At 40.0% G+C, this 21,882-nt stretch overlaps 1 protein-coding gene across 2 annotated transcripts in view; it reads right to left on the minus strand.

Annotated features, from left to right (window-relative positions):
* ESR1 (estrogen receptor 1) overlaps positions 1-21,882 on the minus strand; it is a 349,291-nt gene that overhangs the window by 26,774 nt on the left and 300,635 nt on the right. For both annotated transcript variants that reach the window (XM_020287265.2, XM_020287262.2), the window contains exon 7: positions 7,256-7,389. In XM_020287265.2, the coding sequence (XP_020142854.1) occupies positions 7,256-7,389 (134 nt within the window). The remainder of the gene's footprint in view (positions 1-7,255; positions 7,390-21,882) is intronic.

Consider the following 21,882-nt stretch of genomic DNA (forward strand, 5'->3'; position numbering starts at 1 on the left):
CCTTTACACAGTCTTTTAGAATTTTAAAATTTTATGTTTTTTTTCTTAATGATATTCTACAAGATATCAAGATGTTAATATCAGAATTTTCTGCATCTGTTGGAACAATGGTCCTCAATCCTGGTCACAAATTTGAGACTTGGTGGGGAGTTTTAGACAAGTATTGATATTCAGGCACCACTCTGGACCAATTACATAGGAATCTCTGAGGGGTGGGTCCTCATGCAGGGATTATTTTCAAAGAGTCTCCTCCCATGATAAAAAAATGTATGGTCAGTACTGAGACCAATCTAGATAGTCCATATAATCCTGAACTGTTTCCTAAGTAACACGTTTTTCACCAGTTCTTATTAATACCTTAGAATCTAGCAGTTATATTTTAAGTATCTCAAATGAATACAAACAGAAGCAAATAAAATATATAAATGATGTGTTCCTGCCCAAACCAAATGATGTCACAGCATACACACAGGCAAAGGTTTTGTGATACTTCTGAGCACAGATGAGTGGTGGGAGAACCCAGTCGTGGCCTGAGTGCTTGGTAGAGTTCCATCTCAGATGCAAAGGGACCAGGCATGTTGCAAACAGCAACATAATTTCTGCAAAGCATTGTTATTGTCAGTTTGCCTTTTAGTTTGTATTTCATTTGTGAATTTGTTTTGCTTTTATATTTATATAACAGCTATACGCATTTAGAGCATATACTCAGTTGTCCATTTAAATAAAAAGTATGTTCCTTCGTATTTAAGCAACATTGTAATGCTAAGAACATTTTAATTCAGCACTGGGGGAATGAGTGGGTATTTTCTTCTTATGCTCCAGAAGAAAAATAAAACCTAAAAAGTAGATATAAAGTAAAAGGTAGAAAATACCTTCAAAAGGAGAAATATTAAGTAATCCACTATCCTACGAAGATTTTGCAGTCAAGATCTTCCTGTTCTACTCAAAGATCTAGAGCTACAACCAGGCCCTGTGTTTTGAAAGGCCTTAGGTACCCTCCCTCTGCTCTTCTGCCCGGCATACTGAACGATCACCTAAGAGTGTTGTGACCCTTGAACCGAAGAAAACCATGAGAAAACAACAACAAAATCCCACTTATTTCCTGAGTCGAGAAGTAAAATCAAATATTGTTTTCAATGAATGGGTTTTTCTTTCCCCCAAGATAGTTTTCCTTGTTCAGTGAGGATTCAGAGCATGCAAAATAAGAAAGGGGCTCCATATATTATTCAAACATAATGCAAGTTTTACATCATTTCTGGACCCTAGAGAAGGTAGGGGAAAATGGCCATCAAATCCAAGACCTGGGAGGGGGCACCCCCCACCTCATTGGTTCTCTAGAGAGCACAAAATGATATGCAGCTTCTCCTTCTGAGGTTCTGAACAGGAATAGAAAACTGCTTCGAACATCCAGAACACTGTAGGGATTTCCAGGCTCCCAACATCCGCTACCTCTTGCCCCTCCTGTAAATTCACGTTAAAACTCCCCATGTCCTTCCCAGGCTATAGGGCACTTCGTTGATTTCGCCAATTCTCAGAGGTTCCAGGAAATCTCTGCAACAAGATGTAGAACCAAATCCATCCTGTTTGGGGCCTGAGGCCACTCTATTCATAAGGACATCTTTGTCATGAAATGCAATCTGTTAACCCCCCATGGCAGAGGGGAAATCCTGCCTTAGTATTTCCACGCAGGAATTTATTATCCATTATCCGCTAAGCAAGAGGAACACAGTCATTTCCTTCATAGGCACAAAACTCAGGATTTAGTATTTGGAAAGGGTGAACAAAGCACACCAACATTTATGTGCACCTACTATGTGCTAGGTATGGTGCAATACGCGGTACTGTTTGGTCATTCTTTCAATGGTCACAGTGGTTCTGTGAGTTAGGTATCGTTACTGGTATTTTATATATTAGGCTCAGGGAAGCTGCTTATCGAAGGGTGTGTGCCACTAAGGAAGTGGCAGCAACGCTTCTCTCGAATTCTAGACCTCTCTGATGACACAGTCCACACCACGCCAATTTTCAGGAAACTGACATTGGCCATGGGGCTTGTTTAAGGGCAACACCAGAAGTTGGTAGCAGGGAAAGGCTCTAAAAGTTGCGTGGGCCGCCTACAGAACCCAGTCAGCTAGAGAAGGAGACAGTGAACCACTTAATAACTATGAAACGCCATTGAGCATAAAACAGTGGCAACAGGCAGCCTCCCCAGAGAGGAAGTGTGGCATCACAAAGAACTCAAGAGATAATATAATCAAATCTCCTTCAATGTGACAATAGTGCACATACCTGACAATATGCCCACTTGCTTCCAAGGCCTGTTCTTGTCAGAAACCCTCAACTGCTAAGAATTAATGATCCTCAATGTTTACAGTCAATATGTGTTAAAAATGTTCTTTCATCTAAATATAGAGACTCTGAATCATTGTCTTATTTCTAAACTTAAAAATAGAAATGTTCTGAGTAAATTGTTAATAACATGAAGTGAGCGCAAATAACCCAGATCCAGAGAAGAAAAAGATTCTTTGTGATGAGAATTTATTAAAATTAACGATGAAATAATTCATGTGTGGCCACAGGATGAACACAGGACATCACTCGCTCCAGCACCATATGTTTCATGAGGGTACCACGATGACAAGACACACCATGGTAGCCAAGCAGACCTAGATGACAGGTGGCAGCTGGCATGTTTTATGTTTATATGTAATATATACTATTCTCGCTGGACATTCCATATCCCTTGTTCACCAAGTGAACAACCAGGGCACATTCTTCAGAGATGTTGCCATAATGCTTTCTAGTATCCTATTTTCCCTTAACTTTTCGCCTCCGATTTGTAAGGGTCTGTGAATTATTCCTCTTTCTTAGTCCATCAGTTGAAAGGGAAATGCTGTCTGCAGATCGGTTTGGGATGAACAGGTAATTAAGGCTACAGCAACAGTTCAACAGCATAAGGTATCTGAGGAGTAACCAGCGGTCCTGCGGGGACCTGGCAGGCACTGTGAAGGCTTCTGGGAAACTGGAGTTGGCTTGTGGGTCAGGAGAAGGGAGAGGACCTATGGTTAAACAAAGAGGACAGGGGCTGGGATGAGGGTCTGACCAGCTCTCCAGGGAGCTGATTGGACAAAGTCGCCAGAAAAAGGATAAAATAATTATTCAATTGAATTTGAAGGCTAAACTGTTTATTAGAGGTTGTTGATTTACACATATAAAGCTTTGACACATGAATCTTTCTGAGCCTTGAAAAACATGCACTGAAAGAGTAATTTTCTGGGCTACGAATTTCGAAGCTAAGAAGAAGCACGCCAATAATTCTGCAGCTGTTCACCACGAAGTTTGCATCAAGGTCTTTCAACATTAAGGTTCAAATCACAATCAGTTGTCATCCCAGAGAGAAATCTTGCTCTAGAATCTTTCTAAACATGATTAAGTAGCACAATTAACAAAGTCTCAGGATAATGGCCATAGACTATTCTCTCTTGTTGTTGTTACCTTTGAGTCTCCACTGTTTTTTTGTAAGTCTAGCTGGAGGGTTTTAAACTAAAGCACTTAATGATATTGGAAAAAGACATGAACCCACTCAGTTTAAGCGAGAGATTCTCATCAGCGAGGATGCTGCTGTCCTTGAGTAAAAGGCCTAATGTGTTACATGAACTGCATTAGACACTTTGTACGAAATTTCCCCTTTACCCACAATAGCCCAAGGAGATGGGTATTATTTTTTCCACTTAATAATTTGATATTATCTAGATCTGTAGAGCACTGAAAAGGATGATATGTTTCAAAACGGTAGGAAGAGCATGAGAAGAATAAGGACTTTCTAGGTCCTTCTGGCTATGTCCAGCAAATGAGCATCTATCAAAAGACTGAGTGGTGTAATATCTGTTGGCAGTCGACAGGCTAAAGACTGTGAGGAATACAAAAAAATATAAATAGTTTATAAGGAAATTAGGAAACACATCCATAAAGAACCAGAGAAGATTCCAGGTTGAAATTTAAAAAAAAAAGAAACTTAAAGGAAAAATAAAAGCACAAAACTGTGACATTCATTTTTTGTATCTTTGGCACAAAGTTCGTAGTAGGAACTCAGTAAATGTTCAATTATTGAATAAATGAATGAAATCAGTCGACCAAGTAACCGAATGCTGGATTGTGTGATATTGACTTTAAGAATCAAAAAAAGTCTAGAGGAAAAAATTCATAACAGACTTGGGTAGCAGCAAGACTTCCTGAATAAAGTGAGCTAGGCCTAGAAGAATTGGAAATATCTGAATTGTGAAGGAAAGCTGAAGTTCCACTGGATAGAAGCCTACGACCCACAGGCCCACAGCCTCCTCCTCGGCCCCCTTTGCTGCTGCAGCTCCCAGCCGTCCTCCGCTGCTGCCGCCCCACCGGCTTTTGCCCTCAGCTCATCTGCTCTGATCTTATTTGCCCTCCTCTTGAGCTCTGTCCAGCTAGTTCTCAGAATGCCTTGAAGTTGGCACCTCTGGATTAATCAGGAGTGCCTCTGTCCTTTGATGTGGTGTGGAAAAACAAATAGTATTTGTCCTATGGAGGAATCTAGGCTTCTGCAAGCAAAGCAATAAATTATTCCAAATGAGGCAGAAATGATGACAAATATCTCCCCCTCCCAAATAGCTGTGAAGAGGGCTTCCCACGGAAATTTTGGCATTTGGGAGACCCTCTCAGGACTTCCAGAAAGACATTCCTAGCAGGTCCTCACAACAACCTTTCAATTCCCCTCGTGCCTCAACTCCCAAATAAGGGTCACTATAAAGCCAACCTCCTCTGACTTTGGCCACTGGGGTTCAACACAAAACCTTAGGGCCCGCCATACAGTGAAGTTTTGTTTCCTGGGTGTCAGAAAGGCGTCTTCTAGCTCAGGTTTCCTGAATTGCTTCCAGCTTGGCTTCTACCAGAGATTCCTGGAGTCAGAGTGACTTTGTAATTTGCCTCATGGTAGGCAAAGACTTTCCCCAGATCAGAGCCGTGCACTGGTTGAGTGTTTAGGAAATTCCATATCTTTGGTTGTGGGAAAAACATGTTGAGTGTGGTATTCTTCATCTGACTGATTGCTCTCTTTCTCCGAAAAAGGCTCCTAGCACCATGCCATTGTGTTTCAGAGCCTTGTCCTCTTTGATTTGGTTTTTTAGGAACAATATGAGACACTAGGAGCCATGCTCAGTGGCAGACCTGCTTTTCTAAAATGTAGCTCAATTTTGTAGTGAAAAGAGTGGTTTCACTTTGCACAGGGTTGAGAGGCTGCTTCTGTGTGGTTACTGCTCTCCTAAGCCAGCAGCACCGTCTTTGATGGAAAAGTCGAGCTGCCGCCTGTTAGCTCATGAAAAAGACAACTGCAAACTCTGTCAGTGTACAGTGCCTCGTGTTTCCAAAACAGTGCTCCAGCCCTTCAAGAGCAAGGAAGTGTGTGGAAGATTCTCTGAAAGGAAGGAGAGGGCACGAAAGTGTAACTAGTGTGAGAAGGAGGCAGAGGGAGGCCAAATCCTGGCCTGGGCAGTACAGCTTGAGGTTCCAGTGCCAGTCTTTAATAAAAGACTTTCTTGTGAGGGCTGGAAGGTTTTTCCCCCTGAGTTGCAAAAAAACCTGGATCTATGAATCCAATGTTTTGATAGCAAAAGTCTTGACTTTTTTTTATATGATTAAAAAAAAAACCACCCTAAAATAGGAACAGAAACAGAACAATAATGCAGGAAAAGGTTTTATGGATCTGAAGGAAATACTCTTGATTATCAAGAGCAGAGCATCCATGTGTGTTGATTATACAACTCAGGCTGATCTCACTTCCTGTGTGGGACACCTTTTTCCTGGTGAAAGTAGGAAAAGCAAGTCCTAGCCCGTGATAGTCCTGCTTTCCCTGAAGTTACCAGACTGCCCACGTGACAGCCGTCGGCACGTGCCAGCCCTCCACCGAAGAAGGAGCAGGTTCGGGACCTGGCACCGTGCAGCCGAGTGGCACTGCTCCCAGAACACTCGTCCTGTAAAGAGCCATTGTGGGATCTGGACCCTTCAACGTACAGGACAAACGAGCGAAATGAAAAGCACAATGCCTGTGAGTGGGCCCAGAAACTTGAATGCGGTGGTAATCACTTCCTTAGTGTACGTCCCATTATTTTTCATGGGACTTCATTCTGTCATTCAGCCCTTGCCTAGTGTAATAGTACAGATTTCCTTTAACGGTTGATAAGTGAGAATGATTACGGTGATAACCATTAAGCCGCACAGGTTACTAGCATCGGTGGGGAAGAGAAGTGGAAAATTGTCAGGGGGGGTGGGAAGGGATTGGCATGCCAAAGGAAGACACAGAAACCAGTGAAAAGGGAAGGAAGTGCTGATTCTCCGTGGGTGACCAGTGCCACTGCAGTTCAGCTACTGAGGAATCTGAGACTGTGTCTGATGGTGTAAGAAACTAAATTGGGCCTAGGGCTTCAAAATAGCTACAATTTCTATGTGGGATGAGGCATGAAGTGGGGCTGGAGGAGGGGGAAGGTCCAAGTGAAGGGCATCTCCCGCGCAGCTGACACCCTTTGTGAGCTGCAGGTCCCACAGGCTGTGGAGCTAGTGCTTAGATCCAAATACTGAGGGCCTGGGAGGAGCCAGGGTGCTAATTCTGGCTGAACCATAGTTTCCATCTGGGTGACCTGGAGTGACTCTTTATACAACAGCCAACCTCACTACAAAAAAAAAAAAAAAGATGCTGCTCTTAGCTAAGCTTTCTCGAATGAATAAATAGGAGGGGACAGTGGAATTAGACTCCATTGACCAAATGGAAAATGCTCTTTCAGCTGGATCAATTTTACCATATTTCATGCTTCTTCGTTTTAGGGCCAGGTTTTTCTATCTCTAAGCCAATTAAATTTTTTAGCTAACAGTTTTGATTAGAAACATGGTTTGTCTCAAATAACTCTCTAGACAAATAACTAGCAACAGACATGCGTCTATATACATGTACCATTTTAATAAAAACATCCCCATATCTTTGAAAACATACAAATATTTCAACAAAAAGGCCATTTGGTTTAATTTCCAATGATGATTTTTTTTCATTCAACTATTTGGCAAACACAGTTCTACTACGCTAAGCAATCTATAATGATGATAGATTATTTTAAATATGTGCCAGTAGTTTCTTTCCATTTATGACATTATGTCCTGGGTAGCGGGTAGATTGTATCTGGTTGAAAATACAAATAAATATTTCATCCAGAATCCAAGTTCTCTCATGTTATCAACTCACCAGAATTAAGCAAAATGATAGATTTGAGGCACACAAACTCCTCTCCCTGTAGATTCATCATACGGAACCGAGACGATGTGGCCAGCAACATGTCAAAGATCTCCACCATGCCCTCTACACATTTCCCCTGGTTCCTATGAAAACACAGCCCAGAAAAAAAGGTTAAAGGACAGAAAAGCTTCCACAAGACATGATAAAGTCATAAATATCTACTGCCTCCAAATCAGTAACAAAAACTGCTGCTCATTCTCTTCATGGAGCACGAACATTGATTTGAATTCTAGAAGGCAAGACAAAAAATGGTTTTCCATCAATAAAATATTCTCATTTCAAATTCTTATAAGAGATGTTCTGTTCAATCCCCAAGTCTGCCATGTTAGAAATATAAAGCTCTTCAACCTACATGTAATTGAAAATGATTAGGGTTCAGGTAAATGATTTTTCTAATAAATATTTATTGATCTGTATTCTGGGCATTGTGATTAGTTATGGAAATAAAAACAGGGCCTCTGTTCTCAAGATGCTCATGGCTTTTGACTAATAAATATAACATGTCCTAATAGGTGTGTTTCAAGGTGCTTTTGAAGTACAAGAAAAACTATGGTAACTATGGATGGTTGGGCTGGGCCCATTGGTGTCGCAGAGGATGGTAGGTAAGAACATTGCTAGGAGGTGGCATTTGAGTTGACACATTAAGAGAATGTAGAATTTCATCAAGCAGAGGTGTGAACACACCCTTGAAAGAGGATCCTACACATGGAAAGAAAGAGCAGCATGGAAGAACATGGAACAGTGTGTTGGAGGTGAGGAGACAGGAGATAAATCTGGAAAAATAGGAAAATTTTAGGTGATTAAGGATGTCCTACATCATTATAGAAAGTTCATGCTTTTTCCCTTGGCATCAAGAGTTTAACATTAGTAGTTGAACCTATTAAATAAGCAAACCCAAAGGTTCATAATATGTAATATTTAAAAATGCAGGTGTCAGTATCTTTTTATAGGGTTATTACAGAATTTACATGATACTACATGTGAAAGGAATTCATTCAATTTTTGTTCACAACTTGAATTTTGGGCATGATGTGTTTGAGGGGGTCAGGAAAAAGTTAAAATAGTCTATGTTCATGCAAACATATTTGTGAAATGTATAAACATTTAAACACGAACACTAAATGCATTGTTTTGTACTTTGTTTTGTTTTTATTTAATATATCTTGGAATACTTCATCAAATGCTTTTAACAGCTGAACAAAATGCTATAATTTATTTAACCATCTTTATTTAATCTTTATTGATTGACATTTAGTTTGATTTCAAGTATTTGGCAGTTACAAACATTCCATTCAATGACTATCCTTATGTTTATGTCTTTGGACAAATTTACAGATAGCTATAAAAAAAATTCCTAGAAGTAGACTTGCTAGATCAAAGAACTTATATATTTTTAATTCTGATAGATAGTTAAAACATTGCTTTCAAAGAGCTTATACCAACAGACTATTGTTGGTGGCATATATTGGCATAAGCTTCTGTGAGCTGCCTGTTCTTATCTTTTGCCCATATTTTTCTATTGGGTTATTGGTCATTTTCACATTGATTGATTGATTGATTTCTTTTTTCTTTTTTTTAAAGATGGGGTCTCACTCTGTCGCCCAGGCTGGAGTGCAGTGGACTAGTCATAGCTCACTATAACTTCAAACTCCTGGGCTCAAATGATCACCTGCCTCAGCCTCCCAAATAGCTGGGAATACAGGTGGATACCAATACACTCAACTAATTTTTAAATGTTTTTTTAGAGACAAGGTCTCCCTATATTGCTCAGACTAGTCTTGAACTCCTGGCCTCAAGTGATTGTTCTAACTTGGCCTCCTAAAGCTCTGGGATTATAGGTGTGAGCCATCATACCCAACCATTTTCACATTGCTTCTTAAGAGCTCTTTATATATTAAAGGAATTAGCTCTTTGCCATATGTATTTTTAATGTTTTATCATAGTTTATTATGTTTTTCTTTTGATTTTGTTTCTGGTATTTTCTTCTGCTAAATATTTAATTGTTAGAGAATTAAATTTATCCAACTTTTCATTTATGGCTCCAGAACAGTATATCTTGCTTGAAAAGATCACTCCCCTTCCAATAACACATAAAAAATTATCTTATGTTTTCTTCTAGTATACATTCACATTTTTATGTTTAAATCTGTGATTTATTCATTTTTATGACAACTTTACTGAGATATAATCATATGCCATATAATTCACCCATTTAAAGAGTAAAAGTCAACAAATTCTACTATATTCACAGAGTTGTACAATCATCATTTGGGATTTATTTTTGTGTAAGCTATAAGACAGGAATTCAGCTTAATATTTTTTCCAGGAAGCTACTTAGTTTTCTTAACATCACTTATGGAACACACCACCTTTTTCACATTGACTTGAAATATGCTTGGTACTTTTAATATGTTCATTTACTTCTTACAACTGACCTCTATGTTTAGCATTATTGTTCCCATTTTCCAAATGAAAAAAAATTAGGACTCAACTGTTAAGTCAAACCACATTGCCTACCAACAAGAATTTTTATCTTCCATTCTTAGTCCACTTTAATTCACTGAACAGGAGTTAGAGGGCCTATTACATACCAGTACTTGTGCTCAACATAAAGTTACAGAGAAGAAAGTCATGGGCATTGTTAATAAGGAGATCTAGAATGGGAGCAAGAGAGACAAAGATAAAGGCAGGTACAAAACAATGGGATACATTCCCCAGAAAAGGTATTAAAAAAAAAAAGCCTCTGGCATCTAATGCCCATCTCTCCAAATTCAACCTGTGTCAATATTGAAGCAATTATCATAGTATTCCCAAGTATAGTTAAACGAACTTTTCTGTAAAATGATGAGAATGGAGCGTGATACGCAGTAGGGACTACTTTGAAGCATTAGTTATAAAAATATTGATAAATAGAAACATATATATACGTCAAGGGAGAAGTTGGCCTTTTAACTTAAAATATCCAGAAAACAATTGCCACACACATTTTGCTTTGACTGTGGAAATACAGATTCATGGAAGCTCTCCATAAGCAGAGAAGAAACTTCAAAAGCTACACCGCTCAACATGGGAATGAGAGAGTAGTCCCACCAAAAGGTCAGTTGGTCTTATGTGGGGAAAGCGTACAGAAATGGATTTTTGTTCTCCTGTGGTTGAATTTTTTTTTAAAGTAGTATATCTTCTGTCTAGTGAAAAAATAAACAAGGATAGAAGAAAATGTTTGGAAGATGAAGCTTTAAAAATAACTCATAGCCAAAATAGAGAAATGTTCCTTTCTCAGCATAAAGTCTCTGTTTACTTAACAGACTGCACGCCGGCAGGGGGGGCCCTCCATGTGGGAGGAAGCACGCCGGCACCTGCTGCTAGCAAAAGTTCAGCTCAGAAACTGAGAAAGTGGCGTCTTAACAATTCTCCTTTCTTCTTGTTCCTTTTCAACAGTCTCCCACATTTTCCCATAAGGAGCTCGTGATTAACTCTTCCATCAAGAGTGTATTTTTCTCAGCATCTTCTCACTGGATCTCCTGTTATTTCTAACTAGCAATTATGACCTGTGGACAGTACAATGCTTGCTGTGCAGGACACATTAGGAGCCGTACACTGTGCCCATGGGGATGGTGCACACCCCAAACTCTCAATTCAGTCCTCACTCTGTGTGTGCGTCTCCGCGTGTTTTCCTTTAGGGGCTGTGGAGGAGGCATGCACTGACTGCTCATCACAGAGACGTTACAACAGGGGGACTCTGGAGCCTGACTTCCATGCAAACATACGTGCTTCAAGTTTTGGTGGTGTGAGTCTGAACTTTGAAGGCCTCTGGGGGGATACTCAATGCAGTTCCAAGCAGTGCTGCAAGAGGCTAGAAGAAGTTTATGCTGACATCTCCATGAGAATAAAGTCACTATCTTTTCCTATGGGAACAACTCAATTGGGCTAATCAACCAATCCACTATTTGTGTCAGAAATAAAATTATGTACTTTGATGGCTCCAGTGATATTTTTGCTAAAGCACTAAGATGGTGCCTGAATCTCAATGACTGGCTGATCATGTGGTACCTGTGGGTCTCTCACTAGCATGACTACGAAGTGGAAAAGACTTGCCATGTGACCCAGGGAAAATGTGATTTGTCCACCTACAATCTGGTACAGATCTATGTGGACTCTGAAGATTAGATAGACACTTGTCACCTGCCTGAAGCAAAGGAACCCTTCATTGTCTACTGAGGTCATTATGCATCGTGGTCAGGGCCTCATTTCCAAAGTCCCACCAAAATATTTCATACTAACTGTAAGGAGCAAATCAGCCAAGAGCATTTAACTCAATTTCAGGAATGGATGAACGATGGCGTCAGAAGTGGGGTGCTTCCTAAGAATCTGAGGTGACGTTATTATGATAAGACAAGATTAGTCTAAATCCATGAAGCTAGGAGCTAGTCTAAATCCTCAGGAGCTCCTGAGGCTGAGGAACACATAGGGTATGACAAGACAAGATTCACTTCTAAAAGAAGCCCAGCTTCCGTTGTAGATCAAGAGAAGCAGTTCGCCAAGCAGACCAGCCTGCGACTCCCACTGTGAGACGTGACAGCCTGCAAGGAGGGACTCTTCCCCAGATTATATCAGTCTGGTTTTCAGAGCATCTCAAAATCCCCTTGTGGGGAACCTTGTTCTGCTGCTACTTACCCTCTTCAAATGTAGTTCATTGGCACGTAAGTAATGGGGGAAGGAACAGGACTTGAAAGAGCCCATGCCCACGGCATGTCCTGGAAGTTTCTCCTCTATAAAAAATGAAAGCCTGTTTTTCAGAAGCCCTGAGGTATCTCTTCCTCTACAGAGGAAATAAATAACTCTAATGAGCATGTGCTGACCAAACCTGCACTTGTATATCTTCAAAATGTGACTTACAAAATGAAGTTACCCATTAGCGTCTCTTTGTATAAAAGGAAATTGATAAATGGAGAAAATCCATTTCTCGTAAACTGAGAACACCCAAGAGATCAACATATGACATTTAATTTAGCTGTCCTGAAGAAAAGTACAATGTGGTTAGAACAACAAGCTATAAATTAAGATGCTGTTCAAAATCAATAGTGGCAAGATCAGATGTATTTAAAGAGCTTCTCTACCTTTGATGCTACAAAATCCCTTAGCGTGTGCTCTAAAATGCTGGGACTCCATAAATATTTATGATCAAGAGGTTTACATACAGAACTCTTTGACGTATGGAAGAAAGTGCTGAAGAGGGGAAATCATAGGTGATATATCTTGAAAGATGCAAAATTTGAAAGGAAAACCGGACTCAAGTCCAGCTGCCTGGGTTCAAATCTTGATGCCAGTATTTACTAACTGTGTGATCTTGAACCAATTAAACTTTGAGTGTCTGAATGAGTACACCGACAGAACCATCCACATCGGGCTGCAAGTTGAATAGAAAGAATTAAGCCATTGGTATAGGATGGTTTGATAAAGCAGTTAGCCCATGTGGAATAATAAACAGACCCGTACTGGAAGTGGAGTATTGCCATACAAAATGTTCACTTCCTTAATGCCAGGTAGTAAGGAAACAGATATGGCAAGATAGGGAGCACTGCTACAACACTGCAAGATATCTGCTCTGAAATAACATGGAAGGTAGGTAGACCACGTACCTGGGGATGTGGTCACAATGACAGTGTGCAGGGGGCACTAAGGCTGCCACCACTAAGGTACTGCAGGAAACAGGTGATCTCAGACAAGAATTACATGGTCCTCTAGCAGAAATGAAAGAGAATAGAGAAAGACCAAAGATAAATGGTCTTACAAATTTGGAGAAAGAAACAACTGTTTCTGGCCATGAAATATTTAGAGATGAAACTGAAAAAGGTCTTGAGCACGAAAGGCCCAGTAAAAGTTCTCAGTTTACAAAGTAATTCATCTTGTGCCAAAGGGCAACACCAAAAGGGTATTATCTCTCCATCCAAGCCTATTGTTTCAAACAGCCTCAAGGGAGTGACTGATAAACGACAAGGGAAAGGATAAAGGATGAAGAAGCAGTATCGAGCTTGTAGATGAGAATGTGAAGAAAAGCGAACCCTTGCTCACTGCTGGTGGGAATGAAAATCGGTACAGCCATTATGAAAAACAGTATGGAAGTTCCTCAAAAAATTTAAAATGAAATTACCACATGATCCAGCAATCCCAATACTGGGTATATACCCAAACGAGATGAAATCAGTATGTTAAAGAGATTTCTGCACTGCATGTTCATTGCAGCACTATTCACAACAGCCAAGACATGGAATTATCCTGAGTGTCTATCAAATGGATAAAGAAAATGGTATATATATGCAATGGAATATTATCCAACCTTTAAAAAGAAATAAATTCTGTCATTTGCAACAACATAGATGAACCTACAAGACATTAGGTTAAGTGAAATAAGCCAGGCACAGAAAGACTCATGCCACATGATGTCATTCATAGATGGCATGCAAAATAGTCTATTTCATAGAAGCAAAGGGTACAACAGTGGTTACCAGGAGCTGTATGGGGCATGGTGGAGGTTGGGGACATGTTAGTCAAAGGATACTGCTAAGGGTATTGTCCCTGCTAAAACCCCTGTTGCAATTTGACCCCCAGTGTGGTGCTGCTGGGAGGTGGGGCCTAGTGGGAGGTGTTGGGGTCATGGAGGTGGATCCCTTGTAAGTGGCTTGGTGCCATTCTACCTGCAGTGAGTTCTCTCTCTCAATAGATTGGATTAGCTCTCGTGGGAATATTCCCAAGAGATCGGGTTGTTATAAAGCCAGGACGCCCTTGAGTTTTTCCTCTGTGCACGTGTACACCTCCCCTTTGACCTTCTCCATCACGTGATGATGCGCCAGAGCTGAGCAATGCCAGCACCATGCTTCTAGAACTTCTCAGTCTCTAGAATCAGGAGCTAAACAAACCTTTCTTATTTATAAATTACCCAGCTTCAGATATTCTGTTCTAGCAACATTAAACTAAGACAGGTACGAGATGTCAGTTAGAAATAAGTTCAAGAGATCTATTTTCCAACGTGGTGACTATAGTTAACGGCAATGTATTACATATGTAAAAATTACCAAGAGTAGATTTGAAGCATTCTCACCACAAATAAATGATAATTATGTGAAGTAATGCATAATTAGTTTGATTTTGCCATTTTACAATGCATACATATTTTAAAACATCATGTTGTACACCATAAACATACACGATTTTTATCTGTCAATTAAAAAAATAAATAATAATAATTAAAGAAAGAATACCAGCCTGGAGAACTGTGTCTAGGAAAGGACTCCAGGTGTGGATTTAAGCAGATGGAACTGACAAGAAGCAAACAGAACAGAAGCCTCCTGTGTTTCTGAGACAACTATACTGCCTAAGTTATATAACTATACTGAAAACACAAAGCCTGAACTAAAAAAACAAAGTTTTTGATTGTTTAAGTCTCCAACCCTTGCTTAGCCCACATGTCCACTAGCAAAAAGTGCTGTGAACGCTGTATAGTCCATCAAAAGGACAAGCTTCCCAGCATCCACTTTAGATGTGGCCAAGGAGAAAAACTGAAAGAAAGAACCTCAGCAGGTGAAGAGAAGAACAGAAAGTTAGTTTTTCCCAGAGAACAGAATGAGGGACCGATCAAAGAACTTTCCTTCCAGCCCCTCTGACTAGAGGCCACCTCAAGTCTGCCCAACAGAGTTTCATAACTGCTATGGAAGAGCCATAGTGAGTCTTCCCTTCTTCCCTTTTTCTGAGTGGAAGTTAGTACTGCAGGTAGTTTGCCCTTGCGTTGCCATTGGACATTGGGTGTGTATGTCGGGTGGGGTTGCCAAACCCGGAGGAGCTGCGACTGCACATCACTGAGAAAACTTTTGAGCTGGATGCTGTGGCTGGATGTCACTGTCTCCCCTGGGAAGGTGCAGAGCATGTTCTGCATGTGGGATGAATGGATATTTGGTAACCGGAACTGCAGACTGTGACAAAGACTTCTGTGTTCACCAAAACACCTTTTTTTGTCCTCCTGAGTTCCCTCATAGACAACATTTCCCAGCCTCTCTTGCAGGTTGGAGTGGACACGAGACTGGGTTCTGGCCAATGGAAAGCGAGTGGCAGCCGTTTATACCAACTCTGAGACGAGGTAGTTGAGAAACAGATGTGTCCTCCCCAGTCCTTTTCCCATCCACTACCTGGATCTAGAGCACTTCAAGGATCTGGTAGAGGGCACAGCTAGAAGTAAGAAGGATTCTGGGTCCTTGAATGGGAAGGTCGCCTACAAAGGCAGACAGTTACAGCAGACAATGACCTGAATAAGAACTAAACTGTTATTGTGTTGAGCAGCTGAAATTTTAGGGATATCTGTTTCCCCCTGATCCTAACTTATTCCCGACACATGGAAATACAAAACCACTTTAGGATGCAAAGACATACTTATCTTCTGTCATTCACCTACCGAATGACCAAAGGCGAGTAGCAAATGTATTAGGTTATTAAGTATGAAATGTCTGATTTCCTTAAGTACTAAGTTGGACAGTTAATATCTGTGACATTTCATTTTAACATTTCTTGTTTTATTTTTATTGTAAAGGTACATCCTCATTCTTTCGAGTACAGGTTTTATCTTTCAAATTTTTTAGAATAATTTTTATACAATAATAGATAAGTCAAAAATTTATATTATTTTCAAATATGAGTTCTGTCATAAAACCAATACAACACAGACAACTCAAAATATCAACAAAGTGTTTGGAAAAGATGTGGCTAATGAACACACAGTACATTGATGGTTTAAGAGGTTCCATTCTCGCAATTTTAATTTTAAAAATGAGCCATGTGGACAACCTGAGATCAATGATAAACCTGTGGATAACGATAAACTAAAAATTGTAATGGAAGCGAATTCATCTCAACCTATACATAAATTAACAACAAGTTTTGACGCTACTATTCCAACAATATTAGACCATTTAAAACAAATCAACAAGGTAAAGAAGCTAGATAGATAAGTGCTACATAAATTAAACAAATGCCAAAAGAAAAATAGTCTCAAAACTTGCCTTTCTTTGCTGTCACAACATAAAGGCGATCCATTACTACAGTGTATTGTTATATGTGATAAAAATAGATACTTTTTGACAATCACAATGACTGCATAAAGATAAAGTGCTGAAACACAGTCCAAAATCAAATATACTACCCAAACTGATCTACAGATTCAATGCAATCCCTATTAAAAATCCCATCATTTTTCACAGATTTACAAAAAATAGTTTTACGCTTCGTTTGGAAGCAGAGAAGACCCCTATATCAAAAGCAATTCTAGGCAATAAAAACAAAATGGGAGGTACCAATATGCCAGAGTTCAAACTATACTACAAAGCTGTAGTAATTAAATCAGTTTGGTATGGGCACAAAAATAGGAACACTGACCAGCAGAACAGAACTGAGAACCTTGATATAAAACCATCCTCATAAAGCCATCTAATCTTTAACAAAGCAGACAAAAACTTTCACTGGGGAAAAGAATCCTTATTCAATAAATGGTGCTGGGAAAATTGGATAGCCACATGTAGAAGGCTGAAGCAAGATCCACACCTTTTACCTCTCACAAAAATCAACTCATGCTGGGTAACAGACTTAAACTTAAGGTATGAAACTATTAGAATTCTAAAGAAAAACGTTGGAAACAGTCTCCTAGACATTGCCCTAGGCAAAGAATTTATGAAGAAGACCTCAAAAGCAATCACAGCAGCAACAAAAATAAATAAATGGGACCTGATCAAACTAGAAAGCTTCTGCATAGCCAAAGAAACAGTCATGAGAGCAAACAGACAACCTACAAAATGGGAGAAAAATTTCCCATCCTATACATCTGATAAGGGGCTGATAATTAAAATCTACTTAGAACTCATGAAAATCAGCAAGAAAAAAATAAAACAACCCTATCAAAAAGTGGGCAAAGGACATGAACAGAAACTTTTCAAAAGAAGACAGAATAATGGCTAACAAACATATGAAAAAATGCTCTACATCTCTAATCATCAGGGAAATGCAAATCAAAGCCGCAATGAGATATCACTTATGTCCAGTAAGAATGGCCTTTATCAAAAAGTCCCCAAACAATAAATGTTGGTGTGGAGAGGTTGGAACACTCTTTCACTGCTGGTGGGACTGCAAACTAGCTCAACCTCTGTGGAAATCAAAATATGGAGATACTTTAAAGCTATACAAGTAGATCTACCATTTGATCCTGCTGGATCCCATTGCTGGGCATCTACCCAAAAGAATAAAGGACAATCTACAATAAAGACACCTGCACTTGAATGTTTATAGCAGCACAATTCATAATTGCAAAGTTGTGGAAACAACCCAAGTGCCCATCAATACATGAGTGGATTAATAAAATGTGGTATATGCATACCATGGAGTACTATTCAGCTCTAAGAAACAATGCTGATATAGCACATCTCATATTTTCCTGGATGGAGCTGGAACCCATACTACTAAGTGAAGTATCCCAAGAATGGAAAAACAAGCACCACAGATACTCACCAGCAAATTGGTATTAACTGATCAGCACCTAAGTGGACACACAGGAATTACATTTATCAGGTATTGGGCAGGTGGGACAGGGGAGGAGAGGACGGGTATATACATACATAATGGATGAGATATACACTGTCTGGGGGATGGTCACACTTGAAGCTCAGACTTGAGGGGGAGGGGGCAAGGGCATTATATGTAACCTTAAAATTTGTACCCCCATAATATGCTGAAATCAAAAAAAAAGCTAATGCTGTCTGTTTGGTGGCCCAGTGCCGGTGGCATCCACAACAGCTTCATAAAACCTACTGTCAATCAATTACAATTGTCAATCAATTGCAGCAGATGTCTACTGCATCCAATTGGATGCAATGATGAAGATGCTTATGATTAAACAGCCAAGATTCGTCAATAGAGACAGGCCAATCCTCTTGCAAAACAACACTTGACCACATGCCACACAAATGGTGCTGCTTAAACTACAGAGGCTGGACTTAGAAACTCTCTGTCATCCACCGTATTCACCAGACCTTACACCAACTGACTACCAATTCTTCCAGACTTTGGACTACTTCTTGCAAGGAAAAATATTCAATTCTCAACAAGCTGTGAAAAACACCTTTCACTATTTCAGCACCATTCGCTAAAACACCTTTCACTATTTCATCACCATTCGCTGTCCAGGATTCTTCACTGTTGGCATAAACAAGCTACCATTAAGATGACAAAGACTGTGTCAATATTTTAAATGCATTCTTTGATTAATTGTATTGCTTCTTGTTTGAGATACAATAAACTAAACTTTTGATTTGAAATCAGACATTTCATATCTAATGACCTAGTATTTCCATAGCACCATGCTTTATATATTTGAGTCATTTCAACTGGAATGATTAGTACAAGTGTAAATGAGTATATAGCATTTGATGTGGGGAGCAAAGGGTTGGTCAAGTTAGGAGGAAGGAAATTCCAGGAAGATTAAATGGTACCAGTAAGGCCAAGAAGTGGGAGAAAAGAAAGCACATGTGGGGAGTGCTGGGTAATCCAGATGGTAGAATTTTGTATTTCTAAGAACAGAAACTAGTGAAAAAGGCTTCATCAGAGTGTGAGGAGTGGTTAATAAAATACATGAGATAATACAAGAAATAATACGTAAAGGAAAATCATTAAAAACTTATCAATGAGTGACATGATCAAATAAATTTTGGAGTATAATTAATACTCAAAGCATCAGTGCGCAAAGGAGAGTGTGGGAGAGAGAGAGACTACAAGATACTGCAGGTATGAGGAAGAGGTGAAAAGACATGAGACAGCAACCACAGTTATAGAGAAGTATATTTCAAAAATCCTTTGAGAAGGAAGAATCAACACATTTAGGTGAATGACCCACAGTGTTGGGAAAACAAAAAAGGATTTAAGGACTCCTCTGAAATTGTATGCCAGGATGACTAGAAAGATGATAAAAGAAAGAGAGAAATTAGCACAAAAAGGGAAATTCAGAGGGTATGTTATTTGCTAGTAGAAGAAAACAACTTCCTTTCAAAATTATCAAGTTTAAAATTTCATAGGACTACTTAAATAGAGATGACAGGCAGCTAACTGAAAATCTGGGTCTGAGAGGACAGGGTTAAATGTGTCAATTTGGACTAGCTTTTTTCCACTTACTAAGGTGGGTATCTTTTAAATCAGCACATAAAAATATACCTCACTTTAGGCTGTGCACAGTGGCTCATGCCTATAATCCTAGCACTTTGGGAGGCTGAGTAGGAGGATCTCTTGAGCCCAGGAGTTGTAGACCAGCCTGGACAAAACAGTGAGACCCCATCTCTACAAGAAAATAGGCAAATTATCTGAGTGTAGTAGGCCATGCCTGTAGTCCCAGCTACTCAGGAGGCTGAGGCAGGAGGATTGCTTGAGCCCAGGAGTTTGAGGCTTCAGAGAGCTATGATCATACTACTACACTCTAGCCCAGGTAACAGAGCAAGACCCTGTCTTTACACACACACACACACACACACACACACATATATATATATATAATCTTTTAAATCGGTGTGTAGTATTTTGCTGTGTTCATATTTATTTCAGTGCTCTCTTATTTATAGGCATTTATATAGTTCCAGTTTTTGGCTATAATAAACATTGTACAATTATTCTTATAGGCATATTTTCTATATTTGCAAAAGTCTTAAGAAAAAAATCCTACAAATATAATAGCAGAGTCAAGGAGTACAAACATTTAACATTGTACTAAGTAATCCTAAAATGCTTTCCAAAAAGGTTATACCAATTCACATTGCCCCCAAGAGAGCATAAAATATTTGGATGTAGAGATTTATGGAAATATCCGAGGAGAAATAGTTGAAACTGGGAAAAGGAGTGAGCTCATCAGGGGAGAAGGGGGCAATGGAGGAAGAGAGATATGGAGAGAGAGAGAGAGAAAGAGAGTGAGAGAGGGAGAAAGAGTGAGAGGGAGTGAGAGAGATTGAGACAGAGGGGAGAGAGGAGAGAAATTGAGAGAAAGATTGAGAATGAGAGATAAACAGAGACAGAGAGATAGAGAGACTGAGATGGAGAAGAGAGAGAGAAATTGAGAGAGAGAGAAAGAGAGAGAGAGAAATTGAGGGAGAGATACTGAAAAAGATTGATAGAGATAGAGAAATTGATGGATTGAGAGAGAGGAAGAGATTTTGAGAGAGAAGGAGAGAGAGCTGGGAGAGAGACAGAGACAGAGAGGAAGGGAGAGATTATGAGAGGGAGAGAGGGAGAAAGAAAGAGATTGAGAGAGATAGGAACGCAAAGAGACAGAGAGTAACAGAGACAGAGAGAGATTGATTGACAGAGAGACAGAGGGAGAGAGAGGAGGCGAGAAAGGGGAGAAACAGGCCGGGGAAGGACCCTGGGGAGCTGCATCTCTGGCAGGCGGGGAAGAGTGGTGCAGTCAGGAGGAGGAAAGGTCAAAAGGAAAGGCTGGTAGATGGGGACAGACTGAAGGGAGGGACTGAAGGACAGGGGGAAGTAGAGAGTTGTGGAAAACTGATGAGTGCAGAGGTAATCTGATCCGAGGGGAAGGATGCCTTTTTCTAACTCAAGAATGAGAGAAGAAATAAGGTAAATGCAGAAAGTCTGAGAAGATAATACTAGAAATAGTTTTATCTTAACTTTTTTAGTAAAAGGAGGTGATATTATTTGCAGAGAATATGGGAAGGTGGCCCGAGGCTGGACCCTGCAGGACCCGGGAAGCTTCTTGAAAGAGCTGTTGGGGCCCCGGGATGGGCTAAGACACAAGCTCCTTAACAAGCCCTCCAATCTATGGCCCTCGTCCAGTCTCTTCTAGTCCATCCTTAGCACTCAGCTCCCAAGTGATGCTGCACATTACTCTGAACAGATGCAGACTTTCCAGAACACTTGCTGCGCTGTCGGCTTGGATTACCACATCCCATCCCACCTGGCCCCACCGTCCCTTGCACATCGCCCCATGTTTCCAGGCTCAGGTAGGTTCCAAGACTTCCCTGATAGCCCGCCATCTCTACATTTTTCTCCCTTGGATTATATACTTTGCCTTTTATGCTGTGAGACTGTCCTTTCTATCAGCGGCAGCCAACTTTTTCTAAAACAGACCAGAGGGTAACTATTTCAGGCTTTGTGGGCCATATAGTCTCCGTTGCATCTACTCTACTCTGACATTTTAATACAAAAGCAGCCAGAAACAATATGTGCCCAACAATATGGCTGTGTTCCAATAAAACTTTATTTACAAAAGCAGTAGCAGATTGCATTTGTCCTACAGACTATACTTTGCCCGTCCCTGCCGTATATCACTGTCCCACATCCGACAAACTCCTTGAGCACCGACTGTATGCCCACACTGGTGGATAAGAATGTCGTGATGAGCAGGACAGGAATGTGCCTTTCTCAAAAGAAGCTTACAATATATGTGGGTGGCGGGTAGTTTTTAAAAAATGAAATAAAAAAGGAATAAAGTTGTAATTAGTGGTATGAAGGGAAAAATATGGTATTTCAGCACATTATGGTAGTGAAAA

This window comes from Microcebus murinus, chromosome 5 (assembly GCF_040939455.1).
Source record: "Microcebus murinus isolate Inina chromosome 5, M.murinus_Inina_mat1.0, whole genome shotgun sequence".
In the NCBI taxonomy this organism is placed as follows: Eukaryota; Metazoa; Chordata; class Mammalia; order Primates; family Cheirogaleidae; genus Microcebus; species Microcebus murinus.